The sequence below is a fragment of the Vicugna pacos genome, chromosome 10, assembly GCF_048564905.1.
Source record: "Vicugna pacos chromosome 10, VicPac4, whole genome shotgun sequence".
Lineage (NCBI taxonomy): Eukaryota > Metazoa > Chordata > Mammalia > Artiodactyla > Camelidae > Vicugna > Vicugna pacos.
Genome location: NC_132996.1, coordinates 63,688,764 through 63,707,703, shown reverse-complemented (window position 1 = coordinate 63,707,703; position 18,940 = coordinate 63,688,764). Strand labels below are relative to the sequence as shown.

The 18,940-nt window shown below is 44.8% G+C and overlaps 1 protein-coding gene across 1 annotated transcript; it reads left to right on the top strand.

Annotated features, from left to right (window-relative positions):
• The first annotated feature begins 16,633 nt into the window (after window positions 1–16,633).
• On the top strand, window positions 16,634–17,581 carry LOC102534138 (olfactory receptor 5P55-like). The gene has a single exon (XM_031691091.2). The coding sequence runs from the start codon at window positions 16,634–16,636 to the stop codon at window positions 17,579–17,581; it is 948 nt and encodes a 315-aa protein (XP_031546951.2).
• Window positions 17,582–18,940: the final 1,359 nt, after the last annotated feature.

The window sequence follows — 18,940 nt, the reverse complement described above, 5'->3', positions numbered from 1 at the left end:
GGGTAGCCCTGAGCTCTGACCAATGCATGTCAAGTACGTTGAGCTACAGATTTCAACCCATTGGCTATGGGTTTTCCAGGAATTCTTTTTTTTAATGTAGGTACTGGGGACTGAATCCAAGACCTGGTGCATGCTAAGCATACACTCTACCACTGAGCTATTTCCCTCCCCCGGGAATGTTTCATTTTCTTAGCATAGGGGTAATCCTTTCTTCTGTGTCTTGTCCTCTTTTCTGCAGCCTGTAGCTCTGAAGTGGTAGCTGGAGCCACAACAAGTCACTCAACAAACATTTCATTACTGAGTATTTGCTCTGTGCCAAGCACTCTTCCAAGCCACAGAGCAACAGCAGTAACAAAACAGCTCTCTCTGTCCTTGTGGGGTGCACACTTTCGTGGACCATCTTGCAACTCAAAGGAAGGAAAGCAAAGAGAATCACACGGGCCTCAGCTTTGACATTTCTGACCAGCTGAACCAAAGACAGGAACTTACTTGAGAAAAATGGATTTTATTCAGCCCCTTAGGGCTAGCTAATTGGTATAAAGAATGTAACAAATAGCTTTGACTGGAGAAATTAGAGTCATGATTTATTTTGGATATGTGATATGTGATTTATTTTGGAAGCACAATTAAGAATAAAATTAAAAGATTGGCAGATACAAATTACTATGTACAGAATAGATAAACAACAAGGTCTTAGAGTATAGCACAGGGAACTATATTCGGTGGCTTATAGTAACCTGTAATGAAAAGGAACACGAAAAAGAATATTTATATATACAACTGAATCACTATCCTGTACACCAGAAACTAACACAATATTGTAAATTTTACTTCAATAAAAAATAAATTGAATTAAAATGTTAAAGATATACATGCATATATGTGTATAACTTATGCATGTATGCGTGCATATATATGTGTATATATTTTTAATAGAGAAAAAGAAAAATAGACAAAGCAAATGAGGAAAAATGTTATCCTGAATCCGAGTGAAGGATATGGAAGAATTATATTATTCCATCAATTTTTTCTAAATAAGAAGGGAACGAGAATCTGTGATTTGCTTGGATCATATAGGAAGGCTCCTGGCATTCCTATGAATAAAGTAATTTTTAAAAATTAAGGTGAGCCCATCAGTCCACGTTGGGAGGGGATGCTTGAGCTCTGAGGCCCATTTCTCTCCACTCTGTGGAGGAGTTCGCCAATCCTGTTGTAAGAAAAGTACTTGCTCTGGAGCGAGCCCTTCGAGCCAGCACGGGCCGGTCCGCCGGAGCCAGAGCCCCCTTCCGAGCTCCAGGCCAGCTGTTGGCGCCGGCTCCGCAGGGCGGCCGCGCAGCTGCCGGCACCGGGGCTGGGACTCGCTCTCACGCCGACCGTCCGGCCTCCGGCCGGCAGCCGGGTTGTGTGGGTGGAGATGCGGAAGGCCCCCGCCACCACCTGCTCCCAGCACCAGTCACCAACATAATTCGACGCTCACGTCATGTCGGTTGGCAGCAAGAGGCCACCAACTGTGGAATGCGCGCCTCAAAGCCCGAGAGGCGCAGGGGAGAGCGGCAGGTTGCGAGACGGGAATTCAGGATGATCCTACTTGTGCAAGAAAGAAAGGAGGGGCAGACGGAGAGGGAGAGGGAAGGGGAGGGGAAGTGAGGAGGGGGAAGACGGGCCGGAAAGGGGAGGGAAGGGAAGAGCCTAAAACGAACAGAAAACCTCTGTTTGGATGTCTGTATTTATGCACTCATCATGTATACACACACGGAAAATTTGGAAAGATACACATTAACAGTGATAATTCTTCTATCATATTAAGTGAGGTACGTCAGACAGAGAAAGACAAATATCATAAGATATCACTTTTATGTGGAATCTAAAAAAATGATACAAATGAACTTATTTGCAAACCGGAAATAAACTCACAAACATTGAAAACAAACTACTGTTACCAAAGGGGAAAGGGTGGGGCAGAGGGTATAAATTAGGAGTTTGGGATTAACAGATAACACATTACTATATATAAAATAGATAAACAACAAGGGCCTACTGTACAGCACAGGGGAATATATTCATTTTCATGTAATAAGCTAAAACAGAAAAGAACCTGAGAAAATATATATGGATGTATATGTATAGTTGAATCGCTTTGCTGTACACCTGAAACTAACGTTGTAAATCAACTACACTTCAATAAAAAGTAAAATTTAAAAATAAATTAATTAAATTTTATGGTAGCCATATTCTAAAAGTAAGAAGAAACAGATGAGTTTAACAGTGTATTTTATTTAAGCCAATATGTCAAATTTTCATTTCAACACATAAACAATATTAAAAAATTATTGAGATTTTTTTTAAGTGTTTTTTTTTAACAGTGGTTATTTTTAGGGTATATTTGAGGGGTAAAAGTTAAGATTTTCACTTTTTTCCTACTCTCTCCCATCAATTGTATAAGTTTTCTGAATTAGCCTTAATTTGTATTATTTTCCTAATGAAGAAAAATTAAGGAAAGGACCATTTAACCAGGGGGGTGCTCTCCTCTCAAAGGAAAAGTGTCGCTGCTGCCACTTGGAAGCAAATAAAGCCAACGTCAGTCAAGAACAAAGGCCAGCAAACTACAGCGTCGGAGGCCAGCCATAGCCGACCTCCTGTTTTTGTTTTTGGAGGAGAAGGGGTTGTTGTTGCTTTTTTTAATTGAAGGGCGGCCAGTTTACACTGTTAGCCTCTGGTGTACAGCGAAGTGATTCAGCTACACGTATACACACTTACATGCTTTCTTTTCACATTCTGGACGGGACCGGACCTCGTGCGTGCTAAGCATGCGCTCTACCCCTGGGCTGCACCCTCACACACCTCCTGTTTTGTAAGTAAAGCCATATCAGGACACAGGCTCCTCCATCCATGTACACATCGTCCTGGCTGCCTCTGTGCTGCAGACAGCAGAGCTGTGTCCTTGTGACGGAGACTCTGGTCCACGAAGCCAAAACTACTCACTGTCTGGCCCTTCAGAAAGCAGTTTGCCAGTCCCTGGTCTAGACTCCTAGTCCCTCTGCAACGAGAGCCGACGGTCTACACAGTCTACATTCGAACCCTGACCCAAAAATTCAGACTCTGAAAGGGAAGGGTAAATTGCAAATTGCTTTGTGAACTTGAAGGTTTGAATCTGCAAGTGTCACCTCATCATAAAGGCCTTCCTTAGTCACTCAAGTCGAGAGCTCCTAACACAGCCCTGTCTGTCACTGGCGTCGATTTTCTTTCCCTCCCCCATCCTAATGTGAGGGCCATGAGAGCAGCAGTCTTCTCTGTCTTGTTTGCCCCTCTGTCCCCAGTGCCTAGAACACCGCCTGGCACCAAGTGAGTGTTTGGGAAACATTGAATGAATGAATGAATGAATGAATGAACGAATCACAATTCAGTGGCAAAATTTTCATACCAGAGTGAAGAGACATAGAAAACACAGTCAGTGGTAACAAGAACCAGAGTCCAACAACCAAGAGAAAGAGCAATCAATGAGCCATCCATGAACATAAAATGAGTTTTTTAATAATATTTTTAAATCTCTTTAAAATAAAGATATGAACAGTAATGTTTAGTAATTGTATACGTGTGTCTCTTCTGTTTTTCAGTTGAAGTCAAAACTGACATGGAGCCGAATGCCTGCCTAGGGGGAAAGACTATAGTGAAATGCAAGTGTCAGGAGTGGGGGCGGGGCTGCGTTATTATGGTTTGTGTGTCTAAGGCAAGGCCCAGGGGAAAAGATAAAAAGATACGGGACAGACATCTGAGGATGCTCCTTTGGGGTTTGGGAACTGTCAGTGACTCGGAAGACACGGGAAGAAGCAGAGGGTCCAAACTGGAAATTCCACCCTTTCTCTTACCCCTTTTGAACCCTAAAGCTATCTGGTGAGACCCAGAAAGTCCCCAAGCACAGTCCGTTCCCCTCAAGACACAGTGCACAGAGCGGGGTGAACTGGAAAACAGTATCCTGGAGGGGCCTGAGTCCATGGGACTCCCAGTCCTGGGGCGGTGGGTGACTCTCTTTTCCTTTACTCCATTCATACCTCGGAGCCAGCTGGATACTCAGATGCCTGCAGGTGGATTACCAATTACAGCCGTTCCCCACTCCCTACCTCCCATCTAAGAGGAACGGATCCTAAGGAGGGCCCTTCGTTTGCCAGGCCGAGGAACAGATGGGAGGTTGAGCAAGTGGAGTCTTTGAAAGGGACTGGAATGTTTTGCTTAGGAACAGAGAAAAGAGACGAAAGAAATGTGAAACTTTCCCCTTTGGAAGGAAAGCATATATGACTAATAGGGATTTTTATTAGGTTTTGTCATAGATCAGAACTATTTCCCCAGGCTTTACAGAGCTTTTCAGTCTCTCCCAAGGCGTGTTCAGTAGAATCGTCATAATTCATTAATCCTTTGTCACATTGGATTTGCTTTCTGGGAAATGATAACAAAGTTCCCACTTCGAGGTGGGTGTGGGGTCAAGACCAGAGGCTGCTGGTGGTGCCCTGTCACATCGGAGTTGCAAGAATAGCTTATTGTTTCCTACAGCCCTGGAGTTCTTATCTCTGCCCTGATGAAATGCAGAAAAATGTGCAACCTTGAAAGACAGAGACTCATTCACCCTCCTAGGTGAAACCAGAAAAAAACCTTCTATTGTTTCAGAAACAAATTAACTCCCAGTTGGCTAGCAAACACCAGAGGAAGACAACAACCCATTTAAAGGTGAATCAATCCTCTGTACAAATAACCCAACTTGAATACCAGGGCTAATGTGAACCCACGTACCCATTTAAAATTTCTGCAAACTTGGGGCAGCATGCCCCCGTTCTCTCTGTTGAACGATATAATGATTTGTCTAAAACAGCCCACATCTCTAATCCCAGGATCCTGTATTTTTCATGAACTGTTTCACTACAGCTTCTTCTTCAGGTCGATACGCTTCACCCAATTAATTTCACCTCCAATCAGAAAAATGAAAAAGTGAAACATTCAAATGTACAGTTTATGATTTTAAAGGAATCCAGTTCAGAAATTCCAATTTTCATCATTGCTAATTCTGTGCATTTTTCCCGCAGAACCGACGTCTCTCATCTACAGCTTTTCCCCGCGGGTGATGTGATGTTGTATAACATCTCAATTACTGATTTGAACCTTCTGGAAATCCACAAAAAAAATGTACAGAGTTACCTTTTCCCTCAGAGCTGGCATCGCCTAATCTCTGTTTCTGTTCAGATTCTGCAGCCACCATTTCAGAGCTTCATCTGGATTCAGACCAGACTTTGCCAGCCTCTGCTCCGTATGTTCAGCAACCACCTCCCTCCCCCCACGGGAGGCAAGTGGTCTTTGGCCTGCCTTCCTCTGTGTGGCTGGAAATGAGAGGAGTGGAGTAGAAGGGTGGCGGCAGAGCGCACACCTGAGAGCCAAAAGAAGTTCAGGTGTACAAAAGCAGATGCAGTGCAAGCCCCATCTCTCTCCCCGGCCCCGGTGGCACAGGAAACAATGTGGGGCATCAGGGGGTGGCCCGGTCCCAGGTCTCGGAGGGTCCTTGGCTTCATGTAGGAAAGAATTCAGGAGTGAGCCATAGTTGAGTAAAAGTAGATTTATTCAGAGAGATGCACACTCTGTAGACCAAATGCAGGCCATCTCACAAGGCCAGAGGGGCCACGAGGGTGGAGGGAGCAGGGGTGGTTAAAGTAAAAGTAGACGCACACTCCACGGACAGAGTGCACAGACAGCGAGCATCTTGGAGGGTAAGGGCGCAAGAGGCCACGAGGCGCAGTGGTGCTCGTTTTCGGGCTCAGCTATTTCATACGCTAACGAGCAGGAGGATTGCTCTAACTCCTCTGGGGAAGAGGTGGGCGCTCCCAGGAACTGGGCCACCGCCCGCTCTTTGATCTTTCAAGGTCAGCCTCAGAACTGTCATGACATCTGTGGGAGTGCCGTTTACCATGCTAACATACTATAACGAGCGTATAAAGAAGTTCAAGGTCTACTGGAGGTCAAATATCCCGCCATCTTGGGCCTCAAGGTCTGTTGGGAGCTGACTTTTCTGCCATCTTGGTGCTAATTACTGTGTCATTCCTTTAATGGTTGTGCCCTGCCCTCTTCCTTCCTGTCTCACTGGAATAACCACTGTGGACATTTTGGCATATATTCTTGCAGACCCTTAGATATATATGGTTTGTGCACATACACACACACACACACAAAGGACCATATTGGACATTTGTTTATGCAAGTTGCTTTTTTTTCACTTGCTCTATACATTCACTCACTCCTCACACATTTAATGAGCATCTAGTCTGTTCCAGTGTCCTCTAGGCCATGGGAACACATCGGTGAGCAAAATAGACAATAACGTCTGTCCTCGCAGAGATTACATTCTCGTGGAGAAAGCAGACTAGAAAAAATAAGCAAGGATATGCTAATGCAGGTGGTAATAAGAGCTATAAAAAAGAGAGAGGGCGGGAGATTAGCTAGGGAGTTGGGTATTGCCACTGAAGTAAGATCAGAAAAGGTAACTCTAATAAGATGACATTCGAGCAGAAATCTGGGGTTTGAGTCAGACCAATCAGACCTCCATCCCACCTTAAAAAAATTTGTGAAGTACTCTCACAAGTCACTATACCATCCACCACTATGACTTGTCTGCGGCCCTCGGCTTCTGCCCTCATTTTGTAAAGATTGTTAGCTCTTGGCTCAGGATCAGTCCTTTGGTGACTCTGAGGCCCCTGCATCTGAGAGGTCCTCAATCCTGGCTGCACATTTGAATCACCTAGGGAAATTTTTTTTTAATAAAAATTTTAAAAAATACCTATAATGGGATTTCACCCACAGAGATTCTGCTTAATTTGGTCTAAGAAGGAACAAGGCATCAGTTTTCTCTAATTCCCTGGGTGATGATACTGTGCAGCCGAGGCTGAGAACAAGGTCATAACTGACCCTTCTAATATCCTGAGCTTCCTCACCTCCTTCTCATTTCCCATCTGTCTCAGCCATCCATTGCCATGAGCATGATTCAGGTAATAGGGACTTTTTAGATCGTTTCTGAATGTTGGCCAAAACTCCAGGCAAAAAACAATTAGCAGTAAGTTATCCCCAAACTCTAAGAGCTACTAAACACATTCCTTCATGACTTTTTCAAAGTTGGCCTATGAGCATTTCCCAATCACCCATCACTAAGCTAGCTAAAGAATAAACACTTGAGAGTTTTAGACTCATTAGAGTTGGAGAGTTCTTTGGAACTCCTGCGGGGTGAGTGCTCTGGGGAATGTGTTTCTTGGGACTCGTATTCACCTAAGCCAAGAGGAAGGCTCGGAGAGAAACCTGCACGGAGGTCTCCATTCCACGCTGCGGCTTAGAGGACGGAATTCAGTGGGAAATCGCCTTGGTGCAACAGCAGCACTGCCAGCGAGGCTTCCGAGCAGAAAGCCTCGTGGACCAAACTAAGATGCTCAAGCCAAATAGCTAATTAAGTCAGTAATAGACATACAGAGAGAAGCATGAGGAAAGGGGCTGATGCAGGAACAGTTCAAGCAGGCTAAGCGAATCATAGGCCTCTCCTGAATCACAGGCCGGAATCCTGTGTTACACAATGTGTGTGTGTGTGTGTGTGTGTGAGTCTGTGTGTGTGCACGCACGCCTCCATCTCTCACTCCGTCTCTGTCTCACTCTCTCTGCCACATCAGGTTTCCTACTGACATACGGTCCTGAGAACGCTGAGTTGAGGGTAAACAGAGTGTCAGAGGACAGAAAGTGCCTGGAGCCAGCAGGTGTTCCATCAGAAAGATGCAGGAGCGAGGAAGCCTCACCAGTAGCTCTAGCTCATCAGTGACTTGCTAAGCAGTTGTGGCTTTTATCTCCATGTCTTGGGCAGAGAACAAGTGAGACCACAAATGGGCATCACCCAACGGTGCCAATTTAAGACCTCCTGAATACTGAGTGCTTTGTGAAGCTGCCTCACTGCTTCATAAGTATGAGCGGCCTCTTGGTCCTTTCATGCCTTCCTATAAATATTCATCACACACACTCTCTACTTCCTTTCTTGCAAGCTCCCTGGCTCTGTACTTTCTTTCTCTTACTTCCTGCTGTGGAATTATTCTTAAATAATACAAGCGCGCATTGCAGTTCCTTCTATCAGAAGGATGCTCAGCCTGAGCCTCAAGAGAGAGAAGGGAAAGAGCTGTCACATCCCAGGGCCACTCAGGCATGACTCAGATATCTGTAGCCAAAGAGAAAGAAACAGGAACTGACGCCACAGAAAGTCACAGGGAGGGAAAGGTGGAATATCACAGGTGACAAGAGACAGGTTCAGGAGCAGCAGCTGCCAGAAAAAAAAAAAAAGCTGACTGTACAGAAAGCACCCAAGTCTGCTTGGTGACAGGGCCACCGTGGGACAAGCAGTCAGTATCACTGGAGACTTCCAGGAGGTGACAGTCATAAAAAATGAAGTGTGAACGAGGTGCCCTGAAGCTGTGAGATGTGGCACTGAGCCAGAAGTGGATGAAAAATGAGGAGAAATGCTGGCAGAGAGCACGTAGGGGGAAAGTGACACTTGGGGGGCCACACTGCTGACACCCGTTTGAGATTTAGTAACAGAGTCCACGTCCAGTGACAAACAGGATCCCAGCCCTGCAGGGGACACAGTTCTGGAGGGATCTTCGTAGAGCATGCTGCTAACGAGCAGGGACAGTGGGGCTGTGGCACAGAGTATGACGTTGAATTTGCTCATGCCTCTCCTGAAAAATATTTTGTATTAGTTCTCTAAACTAGACCAGTAATATCAAGTAACTCCAAGATGACTGAACTCCTAGAGGCTGGCAGCTGTGGAGGGGGAAGCAAAGATCGAAGGTTAGAAGAGCCTGGCTTTGGTCCTGACGGCGCCGCTTACTGGCTCTGACCTTGGACTGGTCACATCACTCCTCTGAGCCTCTGTTTCCTCCTCCATAACATGTAGACAATGATGTTTGCTGAGCAGACCTGTGAGGATTTGTACAAAGATAAAATGAAGTAACACACATGCAAGCTGTTGCTAAATTATACCAATGTCAGTTGCTGTTATTGCCACCAGTGATTTGCTGTGCGATCCAGAATTTAAAAATATAAAATAATTAGTGAGCCTTATGGGGTCTCAGGTTTGTCTTATGAGAAAGAGGGAAAAGATCACTAACAACCTCTCTGCTGTTAATGAGAGAAAAAAGTTAATGGCCCCAGGCCCCTAGGAAGATGATGCTGTGTGAGTGCTCCGTGATGGGTTTCTGTGTGATGCTACCTCCCTGGAGTCTCACACTCATTAAACTCAAGTTAGAGGCCCTCAGGGGAGAGACTTGGTAAATGATGAGGGTCAGCCCTGTGCCAGGAGTTTCAGAGGTTCCCAGACCTCACACAATAGGATCTCCGTCTCCAGGCATCATTCTCTGTGTGTCCTGGACCACCAATCATTGGCTTCCTGCTCAGCCCCTGGGGCAATCTAACATGATGCAATTCACACAGGCCCAGGCGAAAAGGCCAGGTAAGAGCTTGGCCAGAAGCCTTCCCAGGAAGGAGAGAGACAGAGGTCGGCCAGGGCTGTCTGAGAGCGCCCACGCCTGGAGCTGGTCAGAGGCAGCCAGCACCACTGGGAGGGAGCGTCACTCCCAGGGGTCTCCGGGAACTGGACTCAGAGGGAGATGGTCCCTGCTTTTCCACAGGTCAGTGCGCTCACCACTGATCCCCGCCCCCTTCTCCTGTGCTCCTCTTCTTTCCACTCATCCTCCAGCCCCCTTTTAGAATAAATAACAAGCACTGAACGCAGAGCTTCCTTGATTGACAGTAAGGTTATGTCCCAATGAACCCACCGTAAGTGTAAAATATTATGTCAAAAATGCATTTTATACACCCAACCTCCTGATCATCATAGCTTAGCCTAGCCCACCTCAAATGTGCTCAGAACACTTAGCCTACAGTTCAGAAAAATCATCTAAAACTAAGCCTATTTTATAATCAAGTGTTGAATATCTCATGTAATGTATTGGATACTGAACTGACGGTGAAAAACAGTGGTTATCTGGGTACAGAACAGTTGTAACTGTAATGGTTATTTACCCTCGTGTTTGCTGCCTCTGCCCAGAATCATGCAAGAGTAACTTATGAGGGTATCTTACAAAGTATTGCTAGCCCGAGAAAAAAAATCAAAATTCAAAACACGAAGTACCGTTTCTACTGAATGCGTATCACTTTTGCACCATGGTAAAGTTCAAAAATCTCAAATCGAACCATCACAAGCCAGGGACTTGTGTGTATTTACTCTCTGCTGACAAATGCGTCATCTCATTTAATCCTCACAGCAACCCTAAGGGTAGGTACTATTATTCCCACTTTGCAGAATTCGAAACTGAGTGAGATTGAATCACTTGCCCAGGGTCACAAAACTAGTAAGGGCTGGCACTGGGATTCAGATCCAGATCTGGCCAATCCCAAAGGCCATGCTCTTAACTGCTAGGCAGTTATGCTTCCCAGAAACAAGCCACTAGCCCCAGGCTCCCCAGCAGTGAAAGGTTCCCCTATTCGGTGGTGCATTTGCAATAGTGGGGGTGGGGGGTGGGGATGGTGCAGGAAAAATGGTGTAGAATCTCTCTGTCCCCAAGCTGTTCTAGGCCACTCAGATGTCTGCCATTACTTCATGGCGCTGTGTTTTCAACACCAGACGTTCAAAGTGTGTGTGTCCTCCAGGACACTAGGACTCTGGACCATAACTTGTCCTCTGACATCCCATTAGTGAGGAAGCCCCTAGGCTCAGTTTTTAAATTCAATACTTCTCTTCCACTCACTTATATAAAAATACATTTTTTTGAAAAGCTAGTTCAGTCAACTGCTGATTGCTGTTCTTTGGGCACACATATGAACTAAAAATTTCCATAAGGAGGACAGTGAGTTTTCCTCCTGTGCAAGGGCAGAGACCCTCCCATAGCCAGGGTTCTCTGTGACATCCCTGCATCCAGGCTAGAAGGAGAATGTCTAGTTCTTGGGGGAGTTTCCCCTCTGGCAAATCCACTACGTTCACGACACCGCCCTCATCAGCCTTCCCAAGTCACTTTCAGATGTTCGTGCCCAATGTGCGGTCACTTTCCAGATCAGCCTCAACGCAGTCTTACAAACAGGGATCAGGAGCCTCCTCATCTCTGTCCCTCTCCACAGGCATCCGACTGGCACAAGAGCTGAATCCACTCAGGCTGCTGGTCAGAGTGTCTCAGACACGAACCAGAATAGGAATCAGCTGTGGAGCTTGTTAAACCGCAGCTCTGCTGCAGGGGGAGGTCTGTAAGGAACCAGAGTCTGCATTTCCGAGGAGCACCCAGTGATGCTGCAGGGGTGCAGTCTCTCTTTGGTAACCAGGTGCTAAAGAGCAGCGACCACAGCTTGTGAACAACTGTCCCATCTGGCCAGGAGGGAAGAAGAAAAAGAAGTAAATGAAAGCCAGGCAGGGCCCCTCTGAGAACCATAAATTTTCTTCCCCTCCCCACCTCACCCCCGCATAAAAAGGAAAATGTCGAAAAGTCCAGCAAGGCTGGGAGCTCTCTGCATGAAAACTAAGTCAGAGGCTGCACGCTAATATTTTTATTGCAGATTTCATGGCTCTAGATTCCAAATTGCTCTAACCCAAAGTTGCTTTAAGATAGGTGCTGTGGGTAATTGTGAAAGATGGGCAACAACTCATAAACATCTCTCTGAGGAGACAGCTTAAACGGGATATTCATAACATGTCTTTTGGGGGGAAGAAATGGGCAGCACTTAATTACTGACATGGAAAGATCTCCAAGATACATTATTTTAAAAAAAGAAAAACAAGGTGCAGAACAATGTGTGTAGTTTGCTACTATTTGTATCTTTTAAAAGAGAAACGAGAACATATACATATATGTGTTGCATATATAAGCAATGACTAACCATGCAAAGGTACGTGAGAAACGGGTTGCTTCTGAGGAAGACAGGGAAGTGGCGGGGGAATCAGAAGGCAGATGATGAAAGGACTTACTTTCACTGTAGTCCCTTCTGAATTCTGTACCAGAGAAACACATTTCCATTCAAAACAAAAATCAAAACTAATATTGAAAGATAATCCTCTTTCTTCTTCCTATACCTCCATCCACCCAAACATTCAGTGAAATTGATTCGCGCTACATTTTCAAGTCCCCTCTTGGTGAGTCCCCTGCAGAGTTCGTTCTTGGAACAGGGATCAGAGTAGCATTGCCTTGTATCATTGCTGGGGAAACCCCAAAATGTGTGTGCTCAGAGTCTGGATGCTCTGGGGGTCCTGGTTTCCCTTGTGGGGTCCAAGAGACCTGCCGCTGTGGGCAAGAACTGCTAGTCTGAGTCCTCTGCAGACAGAAGAATTCTGTACGCCTGGGTCACCCTTGGAGGCTGGCTGAATGGTGAAAGTCTAGGATCTTAGCAACTGGACGGCTGAGCTAGAACTCTGTGACTGGAAACTTCAGGTGGGAGAACCATTACTTCCCTTAAAAGGTCTTCTTGTGAGGACGTCATATACTTAGGACACGTTCTGAGTTATTTCTGTTTAGACACCTGGCTTAGACTGGCTGAATTACTGGGTTTTACTGTTCTTCTCTGGTCACCCTGTATTATCGCTTGGTTCTCATTAAGGAATTTCCCGAGCTTCTGTTATGTATTTTCTTTCCTGAGGCTGTGATCCCTGCCCATTACAGAGGGGATTATGTCACGTGCTCGTCCAGGATCCAACGTCAGTTCATCCATTTGGGACTTCAGGCAGGTTCCTCACCTCTCAAATGAGGTCAGGATGGAGGGGAGCACGCAGCCTGGAGAACAGCACAGAGCAGAGGTTCAACAAAGATCTGTCTCCTCCATCATAGCATTTCTTCCTCCCTCCACGACCACCCAGGCTTATTATAAGCACCTCACTCTTTTCAAAGTACCTCTGTTTTTACCGTCTCTGTCCTCTCCCGAATCCCAAAAGCCCAGCCAGGAGTTGTCCTCTGCACTTTGCAAATGAGTACAGAGGAGTTGGCTTTCTCCAAATGACTTGTCAGTGTCACGGCACCCGGCCGGCGTGGATGAACTGGAACCACATCCCGTAGCTCCCAAGAGAACTCCCTGAATCCCACTCCTCAGAGAATTAAGGTCCCCGGTCCTGAGGCTCCTTCCTGTTTCTTCCTCTCAATACACTCAGATCCTCAGGTGTTTGAGCTCCCACCATGTGCCACGTTACACGTGACTTTTTTTAACGTCCAGATCTTTTGTGCATGAAAAGGATTGTCTAAAGCTGTTTGTTAATTGATTATAATATCTTCAGTTGTAAATTTAGAACTTAGTTTTTCTTAAGCTGCTAAATGCAATTTCCAAATATAAGAAATGTAATTATATATCTAATAATGTTTGTGAAAATTGAAAGCAATCACATTTGATCTTTGGTTAATGTCCCCTTTGCCCCAAAATCTAGCAGATTAAATTCCCCCAAATAATTTGTGCTGTTTACAATCAAATTCTCTTAAACGATTCAAAGTAAAGTCGCAAGCACACAAAAGCTATTAGAAGTAAGTTCTCCTGAACATTTAAACACTATTTATCAACATGATTAATTAAATGCTCTTAAACTTTTTAAACTACAATCACAAATTTAATGTACCTGATTTCCCAAACTCTCCAATTACCTTCATAAGCATTTAAACATCTCCTGAAAATTACTGAATCAAACAATTTTTATTGAAATGTAGTCAATTTATAATGTGTTAATTTCTGGTGCACAGCATGGTGATTCACAAAAGGTTCATTTCTGATAAATCAAATGGTTTTCTGCATTTTAGGAGAGTCAAATGAAACACAGATTTAGTTAATTCAATTTAGCTAATCACCCTCCATATTTCAAGTCCAATTAAGCAGTTACTCTTAATTGCTCCGCGCACCTCAAATAGTTATGCGTATGCAACATGCATATATTCAAATTTGTATTCAAGTTCATATTAAAATGGTATAATTGTTGCAAAAATTTGTCATTTTATAAATAGATCTCTCAAAATTATCAGTGTAGGATACAAAGTGTACACCCATCTTCAAAGACTCATTCTGAGGCCTCCACGGCAACTGAAATTACAGGTTAATGATTGTCTAAGATTCAAGATGAGGCTTGTGGATTCAGTGATTCGAGCCAAAAACTTCAGGACTGGAAGAGGGGACATGGGTGTCCCTCCCCAGAGGACTCAGCCCACCGTGCATGTAAACCAGATGGACCCCCTCCGACAGTCAAGTCCTGCTGCTGTAACAAGACACTCCAGGTCTTGGCCTCCAGCCAGCACTGAGCTCCACAACCCAGTGCATCGTCTTTTAAGGCCGCTCTTGTCCGATTATCTCCTTTTTTAAAATTTTTATTTTAGTTTTAAAATTTTAGACTTAGGAGTTACGAACATAGTACAGTGAGAGTTCCTGTCTACCTTTCTCTAAATGACCATGGTACAATTATTGAAAATTAGAAATTAGGGGGAGGGTACATGTCAGTGGTAGAGCACATGCTTAGCATGCACAAGGTCCTGGGGATTAAGGACCTCCATTAAAAATAAATAAATAAATGAACATAATGAAAGAAAGAAAGAAAGAAAGAAAGAAAGAAAGAAAGAAAGAAAGAAAGAAAGAAAGAGAGAGAGAGAGAGAGAGAGAGAGAGAGAGGGAGGGAGGGAGGGAGGGAGGAAGGAAGGAAGGAAGGAAGGAAGGAAGGAAGGAAGGAAGGAAGGAAGGAAGGAAGGAAGAAAAGAAAAGAAAAGAAGGAAGGAAGGAAGGGGAAGGGAAGGGAAGGAAGGAAAGAAGAAAGAGAAAAGAAGAAATTAAAATCAGCATGATACTGTGAGCTAAACTACAGGCTTTTTTAAGATCTCATCAGTTTTTTCCGCTAATGTCCCTTTTTATAGTTGTTTCAGCCTCTAATCCAGGAAACCATATTGTCTCTAGTTGTTAGATTTTCTTAGTCTCCTCCAGTCTGTGGCACTTTCTCAGTCATTCCTTGTCTTTTTCACTGTTGACACTTTTGAGACATACTGGTCAAGTATTTTGTAGAATGTCTCCCAATTTGGGTTTGTCTGATGTTTTCTCATGATTGAGTTGAAGTTATGGATTTTTTACCCAGTTCTTACCATAACGTTCTCCAGTGTTTACCACCTGATTTGGGCAAGTGGAATTCTAAACTCTCCCGCCTCCTAACTGTCCTCTTTGCAGCCTGTTTGCCTCTATGACACTTGGCATCTTCTTTATAACTTTCATTCACCCATTCAACAAGTATTTCTTGAGGGCCAACTATGTACCTGTCACTGGAGATACAGCAATGGACAAAATTGACAGCAATGCCTGACTTCATGGTTCATGCATCCTAATGTCAGGAAAGAGACAATAAACTAACTTAATAAGTCATGTGTCTACAGCAAGTTAGAAGAGAATCAGTCCCATGAGGAAAAAAATTAAACTGAGAGGAGGGATAGTGAGCGCTGGGGGAGGAGAGGGTTTCATTTAAATAGGATGCTTAGGGAGGGCTGCGCAAGCAGGTGACGTTTGAGCCAAAGCTTAAAAGAGCCGAGGGAAGGAGGCAGATGACTAACTGAAGCAAAGCGTGTTCTGAGGGCAGGGGCCAGTGAGCGCGGGGGTCCCGGATCACGCCTGGGGGGTCCTCAGAGGAGCAGGGAGACACGTGTAGCTGGAGCAGAGTAAGCGAGGGTGAGAAGCGGACGAAGAGGGCAGAGAGGTAAAGAGAGTTACTTTCAGGGGTGAACAGAATCACCCTGGCCGCTCCTCATAAGAAGGAAACAGAAAGCAGCTAAGAGCAGTTGCCAACAACCCAAGCAAGATAGGATGGTGCCTCGCAAAGAAAGGGTGGGAAGTCAGTGTGCGTTCTGAAGGCAGAGCCAATACGATTTGCTGAGGGATTCAGTGAGGGGTCATGGAGGAGCGAAAGGGGTGAAAAATGGCTAGACGGATTGAAAGGATTGGGTTGCAGTTACCATTGCGAGTGAGGAAGACTTTCTTTTATTTAACTGATAATTACTCTGTATTCATTCAGTGACATGAGGCACTGTGATAGATATCAGGGCACAAATTATTGAGATATTAAGTGACTCTCCTCCTCCTAGGAGTAAGAAAATTCAATAGGAAAGATGGGTGGACATTTTTCAATGTTAAAATATGGTGTCATTAATTCAACTAAAAGTATCTGTGAAATTTGAGGGAGAGAGGACAGAGATAGACCACTAAACTTGGTTTGGAGAGACCTAAGGACGTTCCAAGAGGAAAACATAGAATTTGTAAAGACAAAGACATTTGCAATAACATGATATGTTTGTAGAAGTAAGTTGTTCAGAATTGCTAGTGGGTAAACTGAGAGTGGGGTACATTGAAGGGATGCATAGTGGACATCTGGCAGGTTAAAGGGTTTAGGCATTATCTCGAGGGGGACAGAGGGACACTTAGCACGTAAGCATGATTGTGACCTGCTGGGACTGATGTGGGATTTGGGGAGCCATCTGCCACTCAGAGATGGATGTGACTTTTCAGTTGCAGGGGCCATTAAAGGCTACCTCTCTGATGAGAATGTTAACTTTCTTGTTTCTCCTCCTCTTCCTCATTGTCATGAAAACACAGCAGCAGAATGGCCTTGGGACAGAATCACACCACAGTGACGAGGTTCATCCTGCTGGGCCTCACAGACCAGGCAGACCAAAAACAACTCCTCTTTGTCGTCTTCCTGCTGATCTACGCGGTGACCCTGGTGGGGAACCTGGGCCTGATAGATGTGATCCGCGCCTGCTCCACCCTCCACACCCCCATGTACTTCCTCCTGAGCGCGCTCTCCTTCCTTGACATCTGCAATTCCTCTGTGTTCACCCCCAGGCTGCTGGTCAGCTTCCTCTCTGCTGACCAGTCCATCTCCTTTGTGGGCTGTGTGGTCCAGATGGCCCTCATGGTCCTCCACGGCACAGAGGAGTGTCTGCTCCTGGCCATCATGGCCTATGACCGATTCGTGGCCATCTGCCACCCTCTCCTCTACCACACCATCATGTCCAAGCGCTTGTGTGTCCGGCTGGTGGTGGTTACCTATGCTGTGGGGGTGTTCATTTCAGCACTGCAGACGGGGAATGCCTTCATCTTGCCCTTCTGTGGCCCCAACATCATTGATCACTACTTCTGTGACATCCCCCCCATACTCCAGCTGGCCTGCTCAGACACCACTGTGGCCAATGTCATCTTGCTCTTCTTTTCTGCCTTGATCACTGTCCCCACAATCTCAGTCATCTTGGTCTCTTATGCCTACATCCTGGTCACAATCTGCAGGATGAGGTCCCTGGATGCCCAGCGTAAGGCCTTCTCCACCTGTGCCTCCCACCTGACAGCCCTCTCCCTTTTCTATGGGTCTGTGTTCCTTGTATATGTCCAACCCAACCCTGAAAGAGCTTCAGCCTATAACAAGATCCTGTCTGTGTTCTACACCATCGTGATTCCCATGCTGAACCCTCTGGTCTACAGCCTGAGGAATAAAGATGTTAAAGCCGCTGTGCAAGTTAGGGCTCTTAACATAAGCAGGAAAGGGATTTGTTAGAAAGGTATCCAGTAGCCTGTAAGATAAAAGAGAAGCCTAGAGGGCCCCGCCAGGACAGGAACCAGCAGCACAGCTGTTCTACATCTCTTGATACACTCACCACATCCAGCGTGGACATCCCACATTCACTGATCTCCTGCATCCACACTTCTATCTTACAGAGATAAGCAGAAATAAGACCTCCTCTTGGATAAACTTGGGAGTTTGAGATTTGCAAATGTTAGCCACTATATATAAAAATAGATTTAAGAAAAAAAACAAATTTCTTCTGTTTAGCACAGGGAACTATATTCAATATCTTGCAATAACCTTTAATGAAAAAGAATATGAAAACGAATATATGTATGTATATGCATGACTGGGACATGGTGCTGTACGCCAGAAACAGACACATTGTAACTGAATACACTTCAATGAAAAAAAAAGAAACTACAACTAACAAGACAGCGTGATACAGACATCAAGACAGACAAACAGATCACGAAGGACGGAGAGTTCACAAGGAGACCCACACACAGAAAGTCAGTTGTTCTCAATAAGTTTACGTGACCAGGCCATCTGATGGTGCTAGAAAAATTGGCCATCCTATGCCGAAACAAACAAAACAAATGTAAATAGAGAGAAAGAAAGAAAAAGCTACAGATACACACCAAACAAACCATGAGTGAATCTTCAAATAGGCTGAATAAAAGAAGCTAAGCAAAGAGTCCATGCTATATGGTTCTGTAAGTATAAGATTCTTGAAAATTTGCAAACCCAGAAAGTAGACCCATGGTTTACTTTGGGAAATAAATTTCTGGGGAGAAGGCTGAGAGGGAGGGACTACAAAGTGGGATGGATATGGTCATTTTATTAGTTTTGGTGATGATTTCATGGGTAAATACGTCAAATTCACCTAATCATAGATTTTAAATGTGCAGTTTACTGTATGTCAATTACACCTTAATAAAGCTGCTAAAATTTGGACACAGAAGTTTTTTTTTTAAAAGACCTCCTTTCACTCAGAAATGAGAGCTAGATTCTACCTTCCTCTTGTCTTGAGAGTTCCCCAAAATAGAAAGGATCATTGAATGCCAAACCGGGAAAATGACATAGTTCAACCAGAGCAAACTTCCATACGAGGGTCTACAGGGAACGTCGCCCTTCTGAATACGAGGTACTGGAGAAAGAATCCGGGTGGTGTTTGAGTGTAGGAAGGAGATAGTAGCCACTTGACTTTGTGGGAAAGAACAGAGCCCCCTGTACAGAAATCTCCACTATAATTAGCCAGGGACCAGAGTTGGGCTTTAAAGCAATAATGAGCTATCATTTCCATACAAACGGCTAATTTAAACAAAATTAAAAGCTGAAAGCCCATAT

Bases quoted from the DNA above. Each gene is read 5' to 3' on its own strand.
- LOC102534138 (XM_031691091.2), top strand. From the start codon at position 16,634: ATGGCCTTGGGACAGAATCACACCACAGTGACGAGGTTCATCCTGCTG.